The sequence below is a fragment of the Hoplias malabaricus genome, chromosome 15 (genome assembly GCF_029633855.1).
Source record: "Hoplias malabaricus isolate fHopMal1 chromosome 15, fHopMal1.hap1, whole genome shotgun sequence".
In the NCBI taxonomy this organism is placed as follows: Eukaryota; Metazoa; Chordata; class Actinopteri; order Characiformes; family Erythrinidae; genus Hoplias; species Hoplias malabaricus.
In genome coordinates, this window is record NC_089814.1 from 5,057,400 (window position 1) to 5,081,498 (window position 24,099).

The following is a 24,099-nucleotide window of genomic DNA, read 5'->3' on the forward strand; positions in this document are numbered from 1 at the left end:
TTTTAAAACTTATCTTAAAACCCATTTTTATTCCTTGGCTTTCAACTCAGCATGAGACGTTTGTTTTCTTTTATTAATTTTATTAGTGTTGTTTTTATTTAAGTTATTTATTTTTCATTATTGGTTATTTTATTTTGTTTTAGTTTGTTTTATAAACATCTTTTGTACAGCACTTTGTTTTAACTGTTGGTGTTTTTTAAAGTGCTCTATAAATAAAGTTGAGTTGAGTTGAGTTGAGATGTACAGAGGAAAAACAAAGAGTGAAGTTTAAAAAGAAGCCATTTTATGTTTTGAGATGATGTGAAGAAAAGGTACAGAGAAAGTACACACAAATATGAGAGAGAGAGAGAGAGAGAGAAAGATAAAAAGTCAGAAATGACCTGAAGGAGAGAAGACTGCTTCTTCCTTTAATGAGCTGCTCCACAAGCTGTTGCCATCAGCTGTGTGCACTCAGAGCAGAAGCCATAAACGGGGCTCCTGCAGCTTCACTTCCATGAAGCTTGCTTTGCGAGAGGAAGTCTGGGATTTAGGGTGAAGGTGAAAAAGCGGAGCTGGAGTGGGGAAGGAGAGGCCAGACTATCCCAAGGGGACGCAGACAGATCTCAAGCGTGGAGGGAAGGAAAAAAAAAAAAAAATATATATATATATATATATATATATATATATATATATATATTGGTCAAGATGAACACTGGGGATGGCAAGAGTTACGTAAATATTAGACAAGCCATGGCCAACATAATGTGTGTATATGCATCCGGATGGACACAGGAGCTCCTGTTTCAGACAGTAATGTTGACCACTGAGGCCTTCATTAAATGAGCATTTCCTGGAAAAGAGATAAAGGGGTGGGGGGAGAGAGGAAAAGTGGGGTGGAAAGCTTTGGGCCTCGAGGGACAGCTGTGAAAGGAAGCAAAACTGCACTCTACTCGGGTCAAGCTGGGTCAAACGGAGGACATGCAAGACCGAACGGAGGCTTGTTTAAATCAGGACAGGGAGGACACACATCAGGATGTCTCCTTTTTCCTTCGAATCCACTCAGGCTGTTTCAGCGTCGACAAAGTCACCACCTAGCATTCTGCTGAAGTGCTCTTTTTCAGCCCAAGCAGCTGTCGGATAAACGAATGATGCAAGAACCGGGAAGTGAGAGCTTGGCCCAAACAACCAAACAAATGACAAGCTGGGGTGGTACTTGTTGGGTGTGTGTGTGTGTGTGTGTGTGTGTGTGTGCTGGGAGGGAGGGAATCAGACTTATCTAGAGTGTTGTCTGAGACTGATTCTCTCATGTGTATACACGAAGGCTAAATTTGCAGCATATTGTGCGTGATTGGGTGGGTCTGCTCTGAACAGATTCCACCGTCACGGCCCACTTCCTGTGAGAGATGTTGGGAGGGGGCTTCACAGCCCTCTCTCATCTGTATGATGTGGGGGTGGGGGAGCGAGCGCTCAGCCTGTCAGCGTCTGATAAATGATCACACGTTGAATATCTCCATTAAATCTGCCTTGAGCAGGGGACGCAGGCTGCCTAAAGCCTCACCATTAGCATTGCAATTTACAACCAGCCACTGCAGACCGGCTGATCAGTTCCCACGAGGACTAGGGCCCCATTCACACCAGATTAGGGCAAATTGGGCAAATCATGAGTCTGATGATTGGGGAGCTGAAAACATTCGTTTGTGTTGGCTTTCAGCCCACAGACAACCGTTCGTGATTGACCGTCCCACTGTGAAACGCTGCTTCCTCTAAACACGCCACCAACACCCAAAACTGATCCCATCCAATTGTCTTTGAACATGAAAGTGCACACGCGGTGGGAGAGACTGACAAAGGGGCTTATGGGCTGAGGAGTTAATGAATAACAGAGTAAACACGTAGCCAGCTTTATCTGAAGCAGGACAATAGGAAATGACCTGTGTAAGCACAAGGCCTTTGAATTCATCAGCTATCACACAGCACTCAATGGTCTGACCCGGCTCTCGTAAGAAGCTTTTAGCTGAGGGGTGTGAAAAGGTTGTATTTCATATCGAACTACAATTAGTGGCAGAAAAAAACAGCCCTCCGGGTGTGGCAAAAGAGATAAGTCAAAAGCAACCCTGATGTTTTGGTTGACTTTGCATAAATGTGTTACCTACGAATCACTAGAGACTAGCTCATGGCATGAGGCTCTAGGGGGTTTTTTGGAGAGGAAACACATGTGCAAGTATAAGAGCAAAAATAAAGTGTATATGTTTCTTGTGCTCTTAAAAAGGGAAGAAGAGAGCTGTAGGTGAAAGCATGATAAGGCTAATTTCCTTTCCTTTCTTTAAAAAAGAAAAAAAATCCCCACCAACTGAAGTACCCTCTGCAAGGCCGCCATTTCCATTCAAATGATGTTAGGCCTGCAGTGAGTGACATTTGGAGAGATTAGCCATTAATGCAGCAGCAGCATCCCCAGCAGAGATAATGGGAGGAAGCACACATCTACAGACTGCTGCACTGCTTCATAAGAGCAAACAGCACAGAGGAGGGGGACCTATGATGCAGACCCACATGGGGACCATTCTTTACAAGGGTAGCAGAGGACCTCAGCACAAAGAATGTTTTACTCCAACCGTTTTGTTAAAGAGGTTTTAGACAAGGTTTTAGACGGCAAAGTCACTTAAAAAAATAATAAGATTACTTGGAGATTAAGCAGAATTCCCACATTTGTGAACAGCAACAAAAGTAAACATAAATAAATCAATCCCAATGATTGACCAAACTGGCAAAAGCTTTGGTTACAAATCTGTAGAGCGGATACAGTAATACTATAATCAGTAACCTTATTATTTATTTACAGTTAATTGTCATTTACATTTACTAGTCAGGTTGGGTTTTAGCATGTGCTTACACAACTGGTTTGAAATAAGTGGCAAAGAAAATGCATAATATACTCATTCTTAACCCTGCCTTCCCATCAGCAGTGATGCAATGCAACAAAGCAGCAGATAAATATTCGTTTTGAATGAGAGCCAGTTATTTCTGTCAACAGGAGGCACAGCGAACTGTGGAAGTGCAAAGTGGGTGGAGTCACTGATGCAATAAAGTTGAGTAGAGCCACATTACGATGTGGTGCTAATCAAGGAGACTTGAGCATGATGGTGCCAGCTTTAAGGCCAACTTTTAAGAATAAAAATAAATAAATAAGTAAAATGTATATAGAACCGAGTCCGAAAGTGATGAACTATGACGCTGCGCCAGACTTTGTATGAGAACTTGTTCTATTATCTGCATTTTACGAATGCGTTAACATTAGACCGACCAATCAAAGTGTGGTTATCATGGTTGAAGTCCAAACAAATGAGCAGGAGGTCTGCGGCTGAAAAGCTCGTCGTGTTCGTAGCCGCCACTCGTAACACAAAAGCTTAAATAAACAACATGCTGACTAATAAAATGTGCGGTTAAAGAAAATACAGGAGGTCCTCGGGTTACGTCAATCCCGAGTTACGATGTTTTGTGGTTACGACACATCTCCCATTTACTGTATAAAGCCGTGTTCCGACTTAAGTGGTTTTGCGTCGTAAACGTCGTAACATGAACTTCGTGTTTGGTGCGGTGCGGCGGAAGAATACACGGTTACGCGGCTCGGGACCGAGGAGGATAGGTGTTAGGATAGGATAAGTGCTTACAGTATGTTATTTACGTACAGTATGTACGTATGTTCCGACTTACACCGAAAATCGGTTTACGACACGACGTAGGAACGGATCAACGTCGTAAGTCGAGGACCCACTGTATAATCACTTTTTTCTGAGGGGTGTAACAAGCAGAAGCAGAAACTCAAACTCCCCCAGTGACCTTTTGACCTGTCCGTGTTGTTCTGTTGACTGAAGTAGTTTCAGTGTGTCGTTTAGCTGCAGTTCTTAAAGTAAAACGATAAATTCTTCATCACTCCTACTGAATCAATTTCTCCTTCTTCCTGCCTCTCCCCGTGATTTCAGAGTGTTGAGACAAAAACACATCAGAGTTGATGTGCAGGCTTCACAACGTTAAAACTCGCATCTGTTTGGTTTTGGGGCGAGGACGTTGTACTCTGTGTGAACAGGCCTTTACTCTGTCACTGTGAAACGACGCCCGTATTTTGTTTCCTAGATATTTGTTCCGGCTAGGGAAGGAAGAGCAGCTGTACGATGTGTCTTTACAGATATATCAAGACAGAAACAAACAAAAACAGAACAGCAGCTGTGTTTTTGCCATAAATAAACTGCAGCTATCACCAATAACAAACGCAGTTGTCCTTTCATAAAAGATTGTACAACAGTGGTGTCTCACACAAAGATGGAATTTATAGACAAGTCATTTCCCTTCATAACTTTCAGCCAGAACACATCTGGGCCCAGTTTCCCAAAAACATCTTTGTGTTAAGATAATCTTAACAGGGAGAGGGAGTGTTCAGTGTGATGCTCGCTCTGTGATTCTCATCGCAGAAAAATCTTCTTTGTTCTAAGATGCTTTTGGAAAACCCAGCCCTGATTTGTGGTTGAAACTGAACAGGATTTGTGTGATTTGATTTTGTAAGCTCTCTGTAGCAACTACAACCGGTAAAGTACAGCATACTGTCAGTGCTTTTGTTTTTCCCCTTTTTTCCTTTTTTGACGTCAATGAAACCATGGCAACGAAAGGTTGCCGTGAGCTTAGAAACACCCACAGGTGATGTGTGACAAGTGACTGGGCTACAAGGGAGGGAAAAAAAATAAAAAATGTCTGCTGGTGTGAACATAGGGTAATATCAGAGAAAGAATATGGCTGTCTCCTACTGTGGTGGAAACTCAACATCAGACAAATGACTACACTGGTCACCTTCAGTGCATTTTCTACAGTTGCTTCGGTCCATCCCATAAAACACCCCTTTACCAAATGAAGCTGGGCAACATGGGCGCTGTGTTGTGTTTGCGACTGCATGTGTGCAAGAGGAGTTCAGCTGTGAGGGAACTCTGCAGGCGCAGTACATGTAGTGGTTCCAGTTCGAGTTCCAGCCAGGCAACCTACCTTCTCCACACAGGGGAGCTCAGCACCTTTCCAACCCCATCCAGTGTTGACCTTCAACGGGAAGGCAGGGTCTGCAGCCCCGGTCTCTTCCCAGGAGGAGCCTGCAGCTTATGTAGCATTAGCAGCACAGACCTGGCAGCCACTATCGAACCGCATAATGAATTATTTTGACAGGGGGCCAGGATTAAGGACGGCCTGATCTGCTTCTCCTCGCTCACATCTTTGCCTGCGTGCACAGACACACAGAGGCTAGTGTTGTGGGGTCAGATTCTGCTAATGAATGAAAAGTTCACAGCAACAATGCTTTCGGTAAAGTGCAAAGTCATGCAAACAACTCCATGAACACGCACCTGTCAGAGAGGGACACAGGAACATGCCTGAAAGCAGCTCTGCAGAGTTCACTCCACAGATTCATTGATCTAAACAAATCCATCATAAAAAGAACTGGCCAAAGCCTCGATTTCAGTTGGGCATCAAAGAACGTGAAGGAAGAGGTGGAAGGGAGCATTTAAAGCAGGATTGAGGGGAAAAACTTTGCAGTACCTGAAAGCTTTCCGTCGCCTCTGGCTGAAGAAATCTCATTACGCTCTCTCCCCTGTGTCTCCCTGGCGTGAGCCAAAACAAAACGAGCGCTGCTTTTACATCAAAGTGCTGAGTAACGCCAGTGAAGCTGGGCCATTATTCTGTTCTAATAAAAACAGTTAGCTGAGCTGCACCAGCCTTTGATTTAAGGCTGGCCAGATTTCACAGCCTTCTCTGATGAGCCCTGAGGTGTCTCCTGGTTCCTAATTGTGAGTGAAAAGGCCATCAGGCAGACATAGCTTCAGGTCTTTGACAGCTGAACTGGTTTTTAAAAGGGAGTTTTATCACTAAAGGCAGATTTTATTCAATTTCACAAGCAATTCATCAGCAGTTTATAGGCAGTTTCATCTCGTTCAAAATAACAGCATGAAAACCCTGTGAGCTTTTCCACTGGTTTGTGGCCTCTCATTTTTAGTCTTTCATATTTCTGGTCCTTGCGCTCTTTCAGAGGATTTCAAACAGGGGTCATGCTCAGCCATAGCTCCACAGCCACTGTCAGCAGAGCAAAGACAGGACCTACATGTTAGCTGTTTAAAAAACATTCAGGTGAAGGTGGCTTCACCTGCTCCACAAGATACTTGAGGTAAGGATTTTATTTTAAAGAACCCTTTATAACAGAAGGGAGTCTTAAGGACATTCTAAACCTAATAATACTGGAAATAAACATGAGAATAGTTAAAATAAATATATATAAAGACTTAATTAAATACTTACGTTCTGGTTGTAATTTAATTCCTGTTGGATTTTAAATCTTGAACAAAAAAATGTATCCAATATAAGCCTTTTTTTTTTTACATCTCCTACAAAGTAAAATACAGTGGAACCTCTACTTACGAACTTGATCCGTTCCGTGACCCGGTTCGTAAGTGGAAAAGTTTGTTTCTCGAGTCAATTTTCCCTGTTTAAAATAATGGAAAAGCAATTAATGCGTTCCAGCCCCCACCCCGAAAGTCACCCTTTTTGCACTGATATATGTTTACAACACTCTCAAATTAGTAAAAAATACATGTAGCGTTACTAAAAATAAAAGAGAAATACAGTGGTAACAGTAATAAAAAAGAAATAATAAAGTTGTAAGTGGTTACACATCGCTACCTTGAAGACGTGACGACTGGCTGGAGGAGTAACACAGGCACTGGCTGTATGACGGGAGGTGGGGGGGGGGGGGGGGTGGAATAACGGAGAGTAGGCGGTGAATGTGGGGAGACGAAGCGTAGATACGGCATAACTTAGCACGAATTTCGATGTCTGCTATTTACACTAATGCTAAATTGCTAAAGCTACAATGTGCTAATCTTAAAAGCTCACTCCAGTCTGGGGGCGCTGGGAGACTCCTATTGGGGTCAGTGGCCATTTCCAGCCGCCGGCTCGGAGGAGGCTTGGGTTCGTTTCTAGAGTCGTGGTTCGTTGGTGGAGGCAAAATATATTCAAATGACCGGTTCGTATCTTGGAAAGTTCGTTAGTAGAGGTTCCACTGTATATAACTATTTCTATTATGTGCTTCAGGTGAAACAAACTCATACATGCTTCAGGCCCAATATCAATCTAAAATGCTTAAATAACGGTTTCCATTCAATTAGCATAAGTTAAACACTAAAATACCACTTGATATATGTGAGCGTTTTTTCATTCCTCTTTGACTGAATATGGACAGAGAAACTGTAGGCCTACAGTCATAATAACCACTGCATTAAACACAGGGCGTAATGGTCAAAGTTCTGAGCACCGAGAAAAAGAAGAGAAAAACTAAGAATCCAAACTAAGAAAAAGGGCAGAGTCACGAACACATACAAAAATAAAGAGAGAGAGAAAAAGAGACAGAAGCAGCAATAAAACATGAAGGCAATAAAAAAACAAAACAGGCTTTTCATGTTGAAGTCCAAGCAGGGAGCTGCAGTGGAGAGAGGAAGGCGCTCAGAGCCGTGCGCGTGGGCTTCAGCATTAATAATGCTTCTACATCTGATAGCCAAATAGACAGTGGAACAGCAAAGCGCTGGAGAACAAACCCCTTTCCTCCTCGTGTACTACCTTTACAGTCACTGCAGATTCACGGGTGAAAGAGTCCTTACTGCAGTAAAATCAAACCCACACAGGGCTGTGGATTTCAAGCACTCGCTTCATTTAAAAGCTGTGTAAGACAGAGCTGACTCTGTGTGACACTGGAAACACAACACAGAGTTTTCTGTTTCTGAGTGGTGTGTCTCTCCATCAGGAGAATGCTCAAGAGCATGGCACAAGCCAGCACAGGAGGACTGAGTGTGCCAGCTCACTGAAGCAGCCACGGATGCCCGCTGTGAGAGGTTTTCTTTTCCCCTCCAGCTGAAGCTGCTGGAGTTGAGCCGTAGGTGTAAGAAGTCTGAAACTGTTTTGATTCCCTCTCGATTTTCCCTGAAGTGTGGGATAACAAAAAAGCTGATCTTAGTAGAAAATCATTTGAACAATGAGATCTAGAAAGCCATTTGTTTCCCACAGCAAAAAGAAAAGTAAACTGATCGAAGGCCATTACTCTGCCCCAGAAAACCATGCTCATCGCTAAACTTCATTGAACCTGGGTTTCTCTACAAAAAAGGTCCTTGTCTAACTGCCAAACTAAAGACCTCTCAATGGCAGGCTACAAAATTGAGTGAGTTCTTATGAGAGGAACTGGAGAAACCACTTAAACACCTTTAATTGGCCCAGACACAAGCATGGACATTTTAATGACAATGAACTGCTTTCATAAGAAACGTGTTGTCTGTCAATGCATAACTCAGGATCAAATCATCACTTTGTGCTGCTGCCCTCCAAAATGTCAGACATCACAGTCTTTAGCTACTTACATTTTATCAGCACCAACCAGGAAAATAAATCAAACCCTGTATGCCGCGGAAAACATGAATAAAAACTAACAATTGGAAACAAATGGAAAAATAATTGCTTTGCAATAATAATGCGTAATAATTTCAACAGACATCAACGAATGTGATAATTATCTTTGTCTGCCTTTGGTTACCAAGAGTTCATTAGTGTAATTACTTGTATGTTAAAATGTTGCCAGGATGCTGAGAAACCTACTGAACTATTTAAATGTAGCACATGGTGAGGTTCAGAAGAATATGACACTCATCACAGAGCCCAAGGCAGAGAGAACAGAACTATTGAAGTAAGTGTTAAAGGCATGCACCAATCTTTTCCCCTACAATAACATGTAAACAGTCTGCTGCTATTGTGCTGCTGCTGTTTTGTGGGGACAATGAGATGATGTCAACTCCAGATAAGAAAACAACCATGTTCATAGCCATCACACTAACTTTGTTTAGTTTATCTTTTGGTAGTTAATGCTCCCCCATGGATAAAGACGGCAGATCCAGGGGGTCCATGGACACTGGTGTTGTCTGGCGCTTCACGCGATCACTCAGGTTTGTCGATGGTGGAGCGGAGGGATGCCAGTGTTTCAGGAAGCTCCTGCATCTGTGTGTCCTTCTGGTTCCTCTCCTTTTAGTTAAAGCTGTCAAAGTCAGATCTGCCGGAGTCATTAGCCACACTCTGGAAATGTTCACATTTACTGCTTTACTAACACCAAACAGTTCAAAACTAACTCCATCCCTTTACCTTTTTCCGAGTAAACGACCGCCCACCTGTCCGTCTGGACACTGATGGATGACTGTTGAGATCCTCCTCCACGCTTCAGACCAGCTGCCCACGCTCCAGCAACCACCAAGTGCCTTGAAGCTGCCCCTACACCGATAGGTCAACCGTGGGAGCCTTGGTTCCTCCCAAGGTTTTTCCTTTTCACTGTCGCCCTTGGGGTGCTCACCTGGGGATTTTTCTATCTATCTATCGTTACACTTATGTAACGCGTTTCTAGACACCCAAGGACGCTTTAAAATCCACACTGCTCAGAACGCTCAATCCACACACACACACACACTGGCGAGAAGCGACATCCAAACGCACACAGTGTACTCTTGACCAGGCACTAGGGCTTCACCCAGGACAGAGCGCCAATCCATATCTGGGCGCACACACATTCACTCACACACCAGGACAGTTATGAGAGAAGCCCATTCACCTACCCTCCATGTTTTTGCACTGTGGGAGGAAACCCATGCAGACACAGGGAGAACATGGAAACTCCACCCAGATGGAACTTGAACCCAAGATCCCAGCGCTGAGAGGCAAAAGTACTCACCACTAAGCCACCTGCTTTGTGACAACATCCATTGTAAAAAGCGCTATACAAATACATTCGATTTGATATTGGAGAGATAAAGAATGATATAATCTTAAAGCAGTGTGTGTGTGTGTGTGTGTGTGTATGCATGCGTTTGCTTGTTTTACTTGACACCACTGTTACACTGCCGTATTGTCTCCGAGGTCCCACTGCAAGGTTAATGGGTGAAAGAGGGAGAGAATCGTGTGCCTTGAACAGCAGCTCAGCCTGCCCCTGGCTATAGCAGCATCCTGACTGACAACATTCTCTCTCCCTCTCCCTCACACACACACAGAGCACAGTGGCCCTCTTCAACTTTCAGCAGGCTTTATGCCTTTGATCTTACTCTGCTCACACAGTGAAAAGAAGAAATCTCAATACTCTGGCCAAGGTAATTGAAAGTTCACAGTCAAACAGTCATGCCCCCTTCACTTGTTGATACAAGTGCACACACTTGCTCGTGCACATCACAGCTGAACACTCCGGCTGATAGAGAGATGAGGATCTAGCAATATGTTTATAAGCTGCTGTGACCTGAAACTTCTCTATCTTTGTAAATATGTGCATGCTTTTATTTGTGTTATGACACACAGGAAAAAAGCTTGCAGAGGCCACAACATGCAGACCACGAAAATTGTAATAGTGCACGTCTGTGTAGATGTGAGCCAAGCAAAAAATAAATTAATTAATAATTTGAGGAATCTGTTGGCAGATGGGGCGGCACGGTGGCACAGAAGGTAGTGTCGCAGTCACACAGCTCCAGGGGCCTGGAGGTTGTGGGTTCGATTCCCGCTCCAGGTGACTGTCTGTGAGGAGTGCGGTGTGTTCTCTCTGTGTCTGCGTGGGTTTCCTTCTGGTTGCTGTCTGTGAGGAGTGTGGTGTGTTCTCTCTGTGTCTGCGTGGGTTTCCTTCCGGTTGCTGTCTGTGAGGAGTGTGGTGTGTTCTCCCTGTGTCCGCGTGGGTTTCCTCCGGGTGACTGTCAGTGAGGAGTGTGGTGTGTTCCCTCTGTGTCTACGTGGGATTCCTTCGGGTTGCTGTCTGTGAGGAGTGTGGTGTGTTCTCTCTGTGTCTGCGTGGGTTTCCTTCGGGTTGCTGTCTGTGAGAAGTGTGGTGTGTTCTCCCTGTGTCCGCGTGGGTTTCCTCCGGGTGACTGTCAGTGAGGAGTGTGGTGTGTTCTCTCTGTGTCTGCGTGGGTTTCCTTCGGGTTGCTGTCTGTGAGGAGTGTGGTGTGTTCTCCCTGTGTCCGCGTGGGTTTCCTCCAGGTGACTGTGTGTGAGGAGTGTGGTGTGTTCTCTCTGTGTCTGCGTGGGTTTCCTCCGGATGCTCCGGTTTCCTCCCACAGTCCAAAAACACAAGTTGGTAGGTGAATTGGTGACTCAGAAGTGTCTGTAGGTGTGAGTGAGTGTGTGTTGCCCTGTGAAGGACTGGCGCCCCCTCCAGGGTGTGTTCCTGCTATGCGCCCAATGATTCCAGGTAGGCTCTGGACCCACCACGACCCTGAACTGGACAAGGATTACAGATAATGAATAAATGAATGTTGGCAGACGGGGTGCAGTGATACTAACATTTACATATGCCAATAATTCCTTCTCTGTATTCTGACAGTCTACTTTGGACACTGCCCCCTATTGTACAGACTCACATTAGGACTAATTAAAGCCAAACGTCCCTGTGCAACATCTGCGGATGAAGTCTGAAGAAAACAGAGGTGTGTAGATCAGTCTGTACTCAATCTTGCCAGCTGCTCTTTACTTAAAGCATCAGCATTGATGGGGGGTGAATGCTGTACACACAGGTAAAATGAAAGGAAATTGGAAAGACGAGAGAGGGCTGTAACTGGGATTGATTAGGACTAGCATGTGACCACTGCTAAATTATTGATCACTTTATTGATCCCAAGCGTGTGCGTTAGCAGAGGAACGGGGATCTAAATGTCACGGTCTATCACTCTCTCTCTCCATGGATTAGAATCTCTTCTCATGAGGTTTCTTTCAGATGAGACTTATTTCAGCTCGGCGTTTCGTGGAGGTGGGTAATGCCTATGGCAGAAGCTAGCAAAGACATCTAGTGGCAGGAAATTTACATTTTGAAACAGAAAGGAATGGAATGTGACTGGGCGCGGCAGCTTTCTTTTCACCCAATTACTTTCTCAGAAGGAAGTGACAGCTGAAAAAACCCTGAATCAAATCCGAAAATAAGCGATTTTAAGGCAGCGTCGCAGGTGAAAAGCAATTTTCTTATGAAGCATTAGAAGTTATTTGAGGGCAAGCAGTTTCCTGCTGTGGAGAATTTGTAGCAAGCTCAACATGAGTGAGTGTAAATCCGAGAATGAATTCACCTTTTCAGATATAAACCAAATTCCTCTGATTCACTCATTTAAACCATTTAGCAAACGTTTTGCACCCCGTCTGAATGCACACCTCATGCATTGAACATGCCCTTTCTAAAGTGTTGCGCTAGAAGTGTTAAACTAAGACTTAGCTGTATGTCTCTGTTTAATTAAACAACATGCATCTCCGTCATTCAATGGAAGTCAAGGTAAAAAAAAAAAAAAAAAGATTTGATTTCAAGTCATTTTCTAATGAAGTTCTTTTGTTCCATTCATCATTACATTTTCACACAACGTGAAAGGCAGCTGCTGTGTTGAAATGATGTAGTAAACTCACCCACCCCCTCAAAGCACAACAGCTACGCTTGTCTCAGTGAGACCAGGGAGGGGAAAGAAAAAAAATAAAAATAAAAGAAAAACACCTCTCTCTGCCCAGTTACCTCGAGGGTGCAACAGGAAGTGAGATAAAGGAGCATCGCATTGCACAGGTCCTCCCCCAGGCCAGAGCGCCTCTCCTGAGTGCCGATGGCCACTGCAGCCGAACAGCAGGGTGGCACTTATTACTGCTTAGCAGGAGACACCCAGCAGGTGAGAAACGAACAGAAGCAGAGGACGAGCGGGCTACAGTTTAGCACTCTCAGTAGGAGAGCCCAGCAACACCTGGCAGGGCATCTTTCTCATGCACAAACACAGGACGAGAGCGAACAGAGGGTGAGGGCGAGGGCGAGGGTGGGGGTGCCGCGGTGGAGAGCTGGTGCTGTATAATTTATTACCTGGATGGAACTGCATCGAAGCAATGTTGAACACGAAGTTTAAAACCAAATATCTGCATGATAGCCCTTGGTCGTGAAACTGCATGGGTTAAGGGAACAAGAGATTAAAAATAAAGTAAACGAGTAAGAGAGAAGTGATGGGGGATTTACCATTTCAACCACACGCTGACTCTCCTGCAAAGAGAGAAATGTCAAGATTAATGGACTCTTTCAATATTGAGAGGCAGCTAAATGGAGAACGAGCCTCTGATTCCACACAGCATCCTCCTAATAGTGATCTGTGTTATACAAGCTACAGACTAATAGGAGAACATGTAAAACGTTCATTTAAATTTACAACTCTTTGATACAAGATAGGAAACAGAGGCTGAAACAAAGAACATCTCAGCCTTCCCCAGCTGCGCTGCTGATTATCCAACGAGAGAAAAACGTGAATTTTAATGCGCACTATAAACCAAAAGTCCCTTCAACGACGCTACTCCACAAGGACAACTTCTCACACACTTCTCTCACGATGCAGCGGATAACTTAATAAAAGATGGCGAAGGAAAACAGGAGTTATCCAGGTCAGCTGAAAGCAAGCTGACCCTGAATCACACTTCTGGCCTTTGTGGAGACTTTAATTCATTCCCTCTCGATGTGCTGGAATTCCAAAGCGCTTAGCATAATCCTGCGCTGAGCTCATCACCATGCCGTACTAATACAAACCCCGACACTCTGCCTGGATCTCCACTGTGAGGTCTAGAAGGGCTGCAGAAACGCATCGCATACTTTCACAGCTTGAGCTCTGGAAACAAGACAAAGGTCAAATAAAAAAATACAAAACACCCTTAGCCCACTCTAGATTTGTATTCTGCTCTTGTAGACGTGGAAGAGCTGGAGAAAAGAGAAGGACAGCTCACACATTTTCCCACTTTCTCTTTATTTGTGCCCACAGACTTGCAAACCGTGGACCTGTCCATCAGGGTACGTCTTTTAGGTTCGTCTCAAGCTAAAGACCAAAGGTGTGGAGAAATACAGAGAGGGGCTTCAACAGAAAGAAGAAAAATGACAAAACAGAATGAGAGGGAACGACTGGATCCTGTATTTAAACTGAAGGAACAAGCCTTTCCTGGATGCGAGTCTCTCCACTTCGGCCGGTTTTTACCGCACTAACAGCACTGTAAGAAACCAAACAGCAGCAGCAACACTGCCTTAAGCCCTCTCTCCCACGACCTCTTCCGCTCGGCTGAGGCGAAGTGCGGCTGTGTAACAATGCGGAGGCAGCCCTCCATGAGAAAGCCAGCCGAGACCATTGTGCAGTTCTGCTGCTGTGTAACGTTCTCCCAGAGAACACAAAAGAACAGCAATTATTTCCACAACAGACATTTTATAGTACTAGGCGCTTTTTGGACTATGAATGAAATGCGTTTTGCAGTTCATCACTTTTTTCTCCGTCTCACACAGAATTAAACACAGCCGCCTGTCATGGCCCGCTGTCAGAGTAAAGAACAGAATCAACAGAAAACAAAGAGCTGATTCTGGAGAAAACAAGCGTCGGCTGCTACGTGAAAAGCCGCTGCCATCCCGCTCAGGACTTGGAAAATTGCTCTGTAGTAAAGGGTGTGACTTCATAAGGAATATGTACAGCATCAGCTTTCATCGTTGATCGTTGCTGTTTACATGAACCCCAGCGGCGGCTCTGGGGCCAGTGGACAAATTGCAAAGCATCATGGGTTAAAAATAAATAAATAAATAAATGTCTCAGTGCCACATCACAGTTTCTGACAGCCTGCCGGCACCAACAGAATCTACGTCCTAGAGCGGTTTAGCCGCAGTTGCTTAAAAACCTGCTGAAGTTATGCACAGGTTTGCTGGCTAAAAACAGCATCACCCAATCCAACTCCGATTCACTCTCCACCTCCGTCATGGCTGGTATCCCAGACAACCATCAACGCTCTGCAACCACCTGTTTCCATAGAACCCCACTAACGAGAAGCAGATTAATGAGGCATTTTGAAGAGTAGGAGGGGGGTAGAAGGGGAAAAGGCAGTCCAATATGAGGGGGGTACTTGGCATCAATTATTCATAACAGGAGAATTATCATCAGGAGTGAGACGTTTTGAATGAATAATTGATCGTGTGTTGGCAGCTTTATGTTAAAAGATGCAGGGATGCCTCTGACGGACAGGAGCCAGTGGGGGAACAGGGTGTGACGGGGATATAAAAGCAGACACATTCTCCTCTTGGGAGGGCCAGCACACTTCCTTTATGGGACCCTGTGGGTAATGATTTGAGAAGACTAGAATGCAATTCCATATAGATAACAATCGTGCATAATTCTTAGTACTTCAAGCCTGCCCTCTGAATGCCACAGACAAACGTAATCCCCAAAAGTACCGCCTGAACATGAGCGCACAAAAGGTTTCTATCTTTTGACTTACATTCAGCCTCATCTTGAGGTGGTGTTTTTTTGTTTTTGTTTTTTTAATAAATTGCAGGACTTTCCCTTTCTTTTCCTTAAGGTCTGTCTTTGTGCCATGAAGAGGTGGCCTGAATTGTAGAGGATGGGTATAACATACATTCATACTACACATACAGGAGGTCCTCGGGTTACGTCAATCCCGAGTTACGATGTTTCGTGGTTACGACACATCTCACATTTGCTGTATAAAGCCTTGTTTGGACTTAAGTGGTTTTGCGTCAAACGTCGTAACGTGAACTTCGTGTTTGGTGCGGCGTGGCGGAAGAATACACGGTTACGCGGCTCGGGACCGAGGAGGATCGGTGTTAGGATAGGATAAGTGCTTACAGTATGTTATTTACGTACAGTATGTACGTATGTTCCGACTTACACCAAAAATTGGTTTACGACGCAATGTAGGAACGGATCAACGTCATAAGTCGAGGACCCCCTGTACATATATGAGATTGCAAAAACTATGCATTCAAATCCAACTGTTTTTACATATTCTAAGTTTTGAAACTTAACAAATACAATCTCAACATTACCATTTCTCACGTCAAACAAGCGAAAAAACTATTCTCTGTTTACTATGGCAGCTCTTGACAGCACAGTCCAAGCCCTACTCTTTCCAACAAAAATAATGCCAACAAGTGTTTGTTTTGCAGCAAATGTCCATTTAGTTGATAAGCAGCATGAAGCCTTTGCTGGCCTAAGCTTCACTGACCAACAAGTTATTAACACAGCAGGTTGACCTCACAAGAGCTAATGCCTCTGCCAACGTTCAAACATGGCTGCACTTTCCATGCTCAGCAGCCTCTTCTTCCTTCTGCAGCTTTAAAACAGCAATTGAACCTTGCGCAGTAACCTTTAAAAAGACTCTGCTCATTAGGAACACCATTGTTTCTTAGCAACTTTCTGAAGCGGGGTGCTGCGGCATTCTGAGTGAAGCACTGCGGCTTGGCAACTGGCTATTTTCAGCCTCAGAGTCTGAAGAGAAGCCAGGAACTGTTCTTACTGTAAGCCTGAACAGCAGAGGTGTGAGAGGAGTGAAGGAGCAGTGCGTCCAAATAGTGATCATGCAGTCGGAAAACAATAGCCAGGCAGCTGCGAGCTGTCTGAGAACAGAAGCGTGGGAGAGAAGAGAAGGCAAAGGGAAGTAAAAGAGACTGGAAAAAGGACAACCTGAGGGTGAAAAAGCACACTGAATTTTCACAGAGCCTTAATATGCTTGAGTTGTTGTGTTTCCTCAGACTTGCACCACAGCTGTGTCAATCAGGAGACCGTTTTCCTGACCCTACCTTTGTATGTCTGCCACCTCCCAGTAATTTGAGGCATGCCCACTTGAACCCACTGGGACAAGACCCCTTTTTACATAGAGACAAGACCTAATAATGATAACACGGCACAAAGACTCGTGGGTCAATCAGATGTACTATAACAGCAATGTCACCCCCAGTCAGCTCTTAAAAGCTCATGGCAGGTCAACACAACAAGACCCAATGTACACAAACACATTAAAAAGATTAACTGGTCAAGCTTCACTTAGGAATTATTAGAGGAAAATTGTGTGTTCATTTCAAACCTAACCCATTTATATTTTTAACAAAGAAGCACTATCATTTTTCATTAATAAGCACTCGATTAAATGCCAAGACTTGACAGAGATTGTTTATTTATTAACAACAATTAAGGCTTTCAGTTTGAGCTCAATGAAAGTGTCCAAATATGTGTCCAATCCTCAGCCAGCCCCGATCCAGCACTGCAAATCATTCCAGCACAACCAGACTGCTAACAGATGTAGCTTCATTGCCATGATCATCGCAACGCTGTAAAATAAAGTGATTGCCATGTTCATTTAAATGATTGCGACGCTCATTCCGGGTCTAATTAAGAGCTAGGAGAAAAAATGAGCCAGCTTCGATTTGACAGCACATTTCACTGAAAGGGTCCCCGGGAGAACACAGTGTTCATCTGCAATGATATCATGATGAATAAGGAATGATGAGGTGAATTCTGGTCCATCTGTGAGCATTATGGGTTGGGTCCCATGGGGCTGCTGGGACAGCAACGAGGTGTTATATGGAAAAGGAGGCTGACAGGAACTCAGGGCTTGGCTCAACACAATTGTGAAGAGAAGCAGAGGAGGTGGTAAGCATCTGTTTCTGGAAGGAAAAAGGGAACGGGGCAATAACCTGCATTTCTAAGAGGGGGAGGTGCCTTTCTTTTTACCCAGGAGAGAGGGCATAATTAAAACAGAAGTGCTTGGCTCGACAGCTTGTGCAGGGAGGTTATGTTCTTTACATTATCGGATATATTTGTCTTAAACTCTCTGGACACAGTGCCTAACCCGCTCCAGACAGAGAGAGGGTGACTCGGTGAGTCATTATTTTAGCTGAAAGAGGGTCAGAGTCTGGAGCACAAAGAAACCTATGACCTTTCCATGTGTTTTGGCCTTTCATTCACACAAACAGTATTATAGGTCACTTATAAAGGACCTAGGGCAGCACGGTGGTGCAGCAGGTAGTGTCGCAGTCACACAGCTCCAGGGGCCTGGAGGTTGTGGGTTTGATTCCCACTCCGGGTGACTGTCTGTGAGGAGTTGGTGTGTTCTCCCTGTGTCTGCGTGGGTTTCCTCCGGTTGCTCCACTTTCCTCCCACAGTCCAAAAACACACGTTGCAGGTGGATTGGCGACTTAAGTGTTCGTAGGTGTGGCGCCCCCTCCAGGGTGTATTCCCGCCTTGCGCCCAATGATTCCAGGTAGGCTCTGGACCCACCGCGACCCTGAACTGGATAAGTGTTACAGATAATGAATGAATGAATGAATGAATGAATATAAAGGACCTTTTGGGAAACTCTGTCAATGTTGAAAATATTCAGAAACTAAGTTTTCAGTGTTGTCCTGTAGAGAGCGGGAAAACTGCTTTGGGCTTGTTACGTCGTGTGTACACTCTCATTTCCTTCTGTACATGAGGTGATTTTGTGCAATGGCAGACGGTGATAAAACAATGCTGGTCTTAACAATGCTAACCAGACTTTTTACATGTTTACAAATAAATATATAGTTTCTTACACTGTACCAAGCAGAAATGTCTGAGAGGTCTAGGCTATATCCAGTACTGCCACAACACAAATCTCGCCAACAACCGGTTTTGGTGGGACCTCGAGTGGTGGGGACAACTCTGAAAACTAAGTAGTTGGGAGACCTCCACCTGGATGCTGATGTTTACAAATGAATGAAGACGGTGCTTGTGTGGAGAGGATTTAAAAAGTAATAATAGTAAAACACCCTTTTAAACAACACCTGTGTAAGTATGAACCAGGCCTGAGTGTGAGGCAGCTTTCTTCTGAAAAAATATGATTAAAGAGTATATTCTAAAATATTATTGAGACTTAATATGTGTAAAAAGTGGTAATGGGATCCTCTTCAGAGCATCGACGTGGTATCTCCACTCGACTAATGATTTCCTTAGAGGATATCATATGGAATATGAGTGACCAGTGAGGCACATTGCCATTCAGGTCCAAATTTCTGCATCATATTGATGAATTAAAAGTGTTGTCTATGATTTAGTTATGAATATAGACTAGCCCCATTTATCTCCAACAACAGGGAGTCAAATGATTTGAATGTAAGGCACATTAGGGGCGAGCTGCCCACTTCAATATATTATAATGTGCTGCTTGCCCTTAATGGAAACTCAATGCCAAGACAAGCCCGTCACCTTCGAGTCGACGTAAACGCAATTTTCGCATTGACATGTGGAGGGTGCAGGAGATTGATTCAGCGTGGTGGAGGATTTTAATATTGTTTTCTGTGCGCTCATTGACTCTCACACACCGTCCCCTGCATTATCTGTTAAAGTCTACCGTCTGCCAAAAGGATTAATATTTTTTCCCCTGCCCCTCCCTCCTTCAATTCCCACTGCTTCCCCTTTCCATCTTTCCTGGCTCTTACCCCCCACCCCCACCCTCACTCTCTCTCTAACTAAGCGGATTCATTAGGCTAAACATCCACACAAGTTTAGAAAGATTTATTTAATGAAAGTAATTTTCCCCAGCTATGTCTCAATGATCATATTCTCTCACACACAAATGTGTTTAAATACATCTCATCCAAACGCAGATGCCACATTTCTGATAGGGGATGTGCTGATTTATTTATTTAAATATTTATTTCCTTTATCATTCTGCATCCCAAATCCCAGCTTCAGCTTATTCAACATAAGCTTTCATAATCAATCCAATCTAAGAACGTAAATCCATAGATTGAAATGAAGTGTTGCATATCCAGCCAAATCATACAGTTTATTCTTATCCTATTACAAGGGGAAGGCAAATTAACAACGAACTTGGATAAAGACACTCTTCAGTGATGTTAATGCTGACACAGATATTCACCGACACATACTGCTGACCCTGAAGTGTTGGACACCGAGGGTGAAATCTGACCAAAGGAATGAGTCTCACAAGTAGAACCTGTAGGGTATTGGCACCGAGTGGCTGACGGTGTGTGTACAGACATGTATAAGCTGTAAGACTACATTAAAGCTTTCCAATCAGTGCACACGTTCACAGATTAACCTCTGTTTATGATAAGGACACAGCAGAGCTCCTGGCTCAGGAATGAGGATGTGAGGTTTATTAAAAAAAAATAAAAATAAAAATAAAAAAAATAAAAAAAAACACAGTTCATTGGCCTTTCAAGAATGTCACATCACTCACCTTCCCGAAGTCCCTGACGTCAAACAGGTCGAAGGGATCGAAAAGCTCACTGTTCCTCAGTCCAAATTTGTCATGGCACACCTTGAGGAACGTGCGGATGTTCTTTAGACACAGGAACTGCAGAAGAGAAAGAGAAACAGAGACAAAGGGCATAAGGGCTTTGTGGCACTACGGCTCTTTTCTTTGGGTTTTCATTCCATTGCATTTGCTAGTTATAAGCATTGTGAGCTCTCCACTCTCTCTTGTAGAGAGTGGAGCAGATTTAATTTCCTGAAGGCGACTGACAGTCTTCTCATTTCCTCCTTCCTGTATGGGTGATTAAGCACTGCCAGATCTCACCCAGTGATCCTGCTGGCTATCACCTGAACTGCTGAAGCAGAGCATCTATGATAAGTCAGCATCAGCTCAGACCCACAATGTGCATTCAGCATCACTCCAGCTCAGCTCCTGCTCTGTCTACCAAAATACCAGCCTGCAGGAACACATCCAGCTGAAGCATACAGATCAGGGATGCACACTGATACCAGAGCCAAGAAGTACCAGCAGACTAGTGATATTAAAACAAATAACCACTGACCCGTTGTCTGTATTTGACCAATAAAAATGAGGAAAGTAATATATGTTCATAGTTACCATTCAGACCAAACATCAGATAAGCAAGAGTTTGTGCTTTATGTCCAAGCTTTGATTTGACTGCACAAGCCTAGGTTTCAGTAGGTGCAGCACTTGTACAATTAACATCTACAGGGGTTGGACAATGAAAGTGAAACACCTGGTTTTAGACCACAGTAATTTATTAGTGTGGTGTAGGGCCTCCTTTTGCGGCCGATACAGCGTCAGTTCGTCCTGGGAATGACATATACAAGTCCTGCACAGTGGTCAGAGGGATTTGAAGCCATTCTTCTTGCAGGATAGTGGCCAGGTCTCTACGTGATGCTGGTGGAGGAAAACGTTTCCTGACTCGCTCCTCCAAAACACCCCAAAGTGTCTCAATAATATTTAGATCTGGTGACTGTGCAGGCCATGGGAGATGTTCAACTTCACTTTCATGTTCATCAAACCAATCTTTCACCAGTCTCGCTGTGTGTATTGGTGCATTGTCGTCCTGATACACGGCACCGCCTTCATGACACAGTGTTTGAACCATTGGATACACATGGTCTTACTGGTGCAATGTGCAATTAATGAAGATTGTCCACCAGGCTGCTCCAATTTAGCCAGGAAACCTCCCACACTACAATGACAGGTGTTTCACTTTCATTGTCCAACCCCTGTATGTTTACCACTGTTTGTCTTTTACAAATACCAACTAAGGACTGAGTCCAGAACAGAGGGGCTTTAGTGCAGCACTGCAACAGTCATGGTTACATTATTCAGAGCTAATCACAGAAGCCATTCTATACCCAAGACTGGCAGGCAGCTCGCTCACTCACTCAGCGTGAACTTTAACACGGCGTGACAAGGAGTGGTGATGCATTGTTTCTCATGGTACACCCCAGTACCAGAGCCTGAGCTGTACCTATTATGTCAGTTAAAATCATATTATGAACCGAATAATAAGGCATGTGTGCAAAATGAATCCTGTGAAATGAAAACAGTACCATCACTTACTATTTAGTCAAAACAATTTCTCTATGAGACAGGAGAAAGATCTGCGCTGTCACGGCTGACTGGCTTCACTCTACAAAACATTCATATATGGTATGTAGATGGATAGATACGACAGACCCATCTACACACTCAGTAAACAGCTACTGACTATCACAATTAAAAAAGGCACTGTATACGAATTCATTCTAATAATTCAGAAGGTATTTCATAACGGTTTGTTATCTCTCTGCTCTGTGTGTGCACTGGAAAAAGGTCTGGTGTTCATACTCAGCCCTGGCTGTGTAAATGGGAAACAAACAAAATGGCTCAGACTGAGAAACACAATGCAGATCAGATAAACGGGTGGAAGGGAGTGGTGCGTTGATTTTGCCGCCAAGATTAAATATCATATACAGCATCTTAAACTTGCTTACAGTCTTGTGCAAAAAACACTTGCAAAACCTATTTACAGTCCCCAATGAGAAACCTCTTGAATCTTATATGGAATTTGATGGGAGCTGCATTCGATGAACCATCTTTGACCTCTGTCTGTCTGTTTCTGGACATTGTCCCATGCTGCATCCAGATCCAATATTGTGGTTCACATGTGATCATAATGTGTGGATCACCTGGCCGTCCTTTCACTGTTGCCCACTCTTTCTGATGTCTGCTCTGCATCTGTGGACCTTGAAAACACACTTAAGACTGTTCCCTGTGCATTTATCCACACTGCAGATTGACCCTTTTCAACCAAAATAAGGTTCAGGTCTTGGTCGAACTCTCACATCAGGCACAGGTGACGAACCTATTTTCACACACATGATATATGCTCTGATATATGTTTTGTGTTGACAACCATAGAATATAATTGGGGTTTTTTGTTGTTCAAAGCTTTATGTTGTTGTAACAACGACATGACGTTCCACGCTAGAAAAAATTCAAGCTTTGCCATTTTCCAAATTAATTCACTCTCAAGAAAGGGCACCCTTGATTGTAAGACTACACTGCAAACTGATGAGGGAGTGGTTTCCAGATGATGATGTTGTCCCACATCATCTGGATTGCCCTGAATGCACATTTTATGTGCCAAGTACGTTGTTAATTGCAATTAGAAACAAAAGGCTACTGTTGGGAAACTTGAAACTGAAAAAGGTCCAACCTTGTCATTCTGTGATTTACAAAGATTACAAGAAAAAGGCACCAAATCTTGGAAACAGCCAATGCACTGCTGGGCATTTATGTCAGCAGACAGGTACCGCAGCACCTATGACCTATAATGACTTAGAGGTTTCGCAACTGTTCTTTATCATAGCAGGACTTTAGAGGAATCCTGGGCTTTCAGCGAGGAAGTGAGTGTTTGTAGCTCTCTTTATCTAAGCAACTATAAAGACAGCATGGGGAGATGTGTCTGCACACATGCCGCAGTCTCTGCAAAATGAGTTTCCCTCCTCGCTTTTCCAACAGAAACCAAATAGTCCAAACCATCCAGAAGAAAGCAGAATGGAAACAAGGCAGATAGGTAGAGGGGAGGACATGGTTGAACAGCAGAGGAAAGAAAACAGGTAACAAAGAGCTGTCATCCCCTGACAGTCTATCCTGCGGCAGAGCCATGCTCACAGAAAGAATAATGCATTACCTTCTTCCTCTGGAGGTACGCCCTTCTCATAGGCACTGCTTCCCTACCGCTTTTAATGGGGAGTTTACAAATAAACCCGAAACGCATTCCCTAATAAACCAAAAACCTACAACAGTAAAAAGATGTGAGAGAAGGGAGGGAGGAGGGATCAAAAATAGGGAATAAAAATAAATAAATAAATAAATAGAAGAGTAACAGAGCAGGTAGGAGAGAGTACAGAATCCTTAGGGAAGGTTGTTGTGTCTGAGCTCAATAAAAAGTAGGAGAAAATCAGGTGAGATGAAGACAAGCAGTCAATACGACTGGACTGAGCTCTAACCCAGTCAGTGCTCAACTGCTCACAGAAGTGTCAAAAGAGTCCAAACGTCAGTCAAACAGTCCGACACTCAAACGGGACTTCTAACAGACAGACAGACAGACAGACAATGAGTCAGCGGGTGAAGCAGATCATTTGTCAGAGCAAGGAAAGGCATCAGAGGTTACGCTGCCATATCTCAGCACTGCATCGCTACACATCTCCCGTGAGGCAGGAAGAAAAGGCGGTGAAGACGAGTGCACCCAGTCAACCCCCTTCACAGAAACAAACCACAAAGAAGCCGGCGTGGTTTTCGGCAAAAGCAGACAGACTTGTGATACAACATTTCATGTAGAATATGTAAAAGCATAATCACAACATGGAAATATTTTGAGAAAAACTACTAAAGAGTTTAAAAAGTCAGCTTAAAGGTCTCTTTAGTAGTGTCATACGGTGTGTGTCTTAGACGGGGCACCACCTGCTGTGAGACACAGCAGTGGCGTTTTGTTAGGGGGCAATCTCCCTC

At 44.0% G+C, this 24,099-nt stretch overlaps 1 protein-coding gene across 6 annotated transcripts in view; it reads right to left on the reverse strand.

Annotated features, from left to right (window-relative positions):
• The window catches only part of vav2 (vav 2 guanine nucleotide exchange factor), a 185,499-nt gene that overhangs the window by 112,539 nt on the left and 48,861 nt on the right, over window positions 1-24,099 (reverse strand). For all 6 annotated transcript variants that reach the window (XM_066645361.1, XM_066645366.1, XM_066645365.1 and 3 more), the window contains exon 2: window positions 20,053-20,169. In XM_066645361.1, coding sequence (XP_066501458.1) covers window positions 20,053-20,169 — 117 coding nt within the window. The remainder of the gene's footprint in view (window positions 1-20,052; window positions 20,170-24,099) is intronic.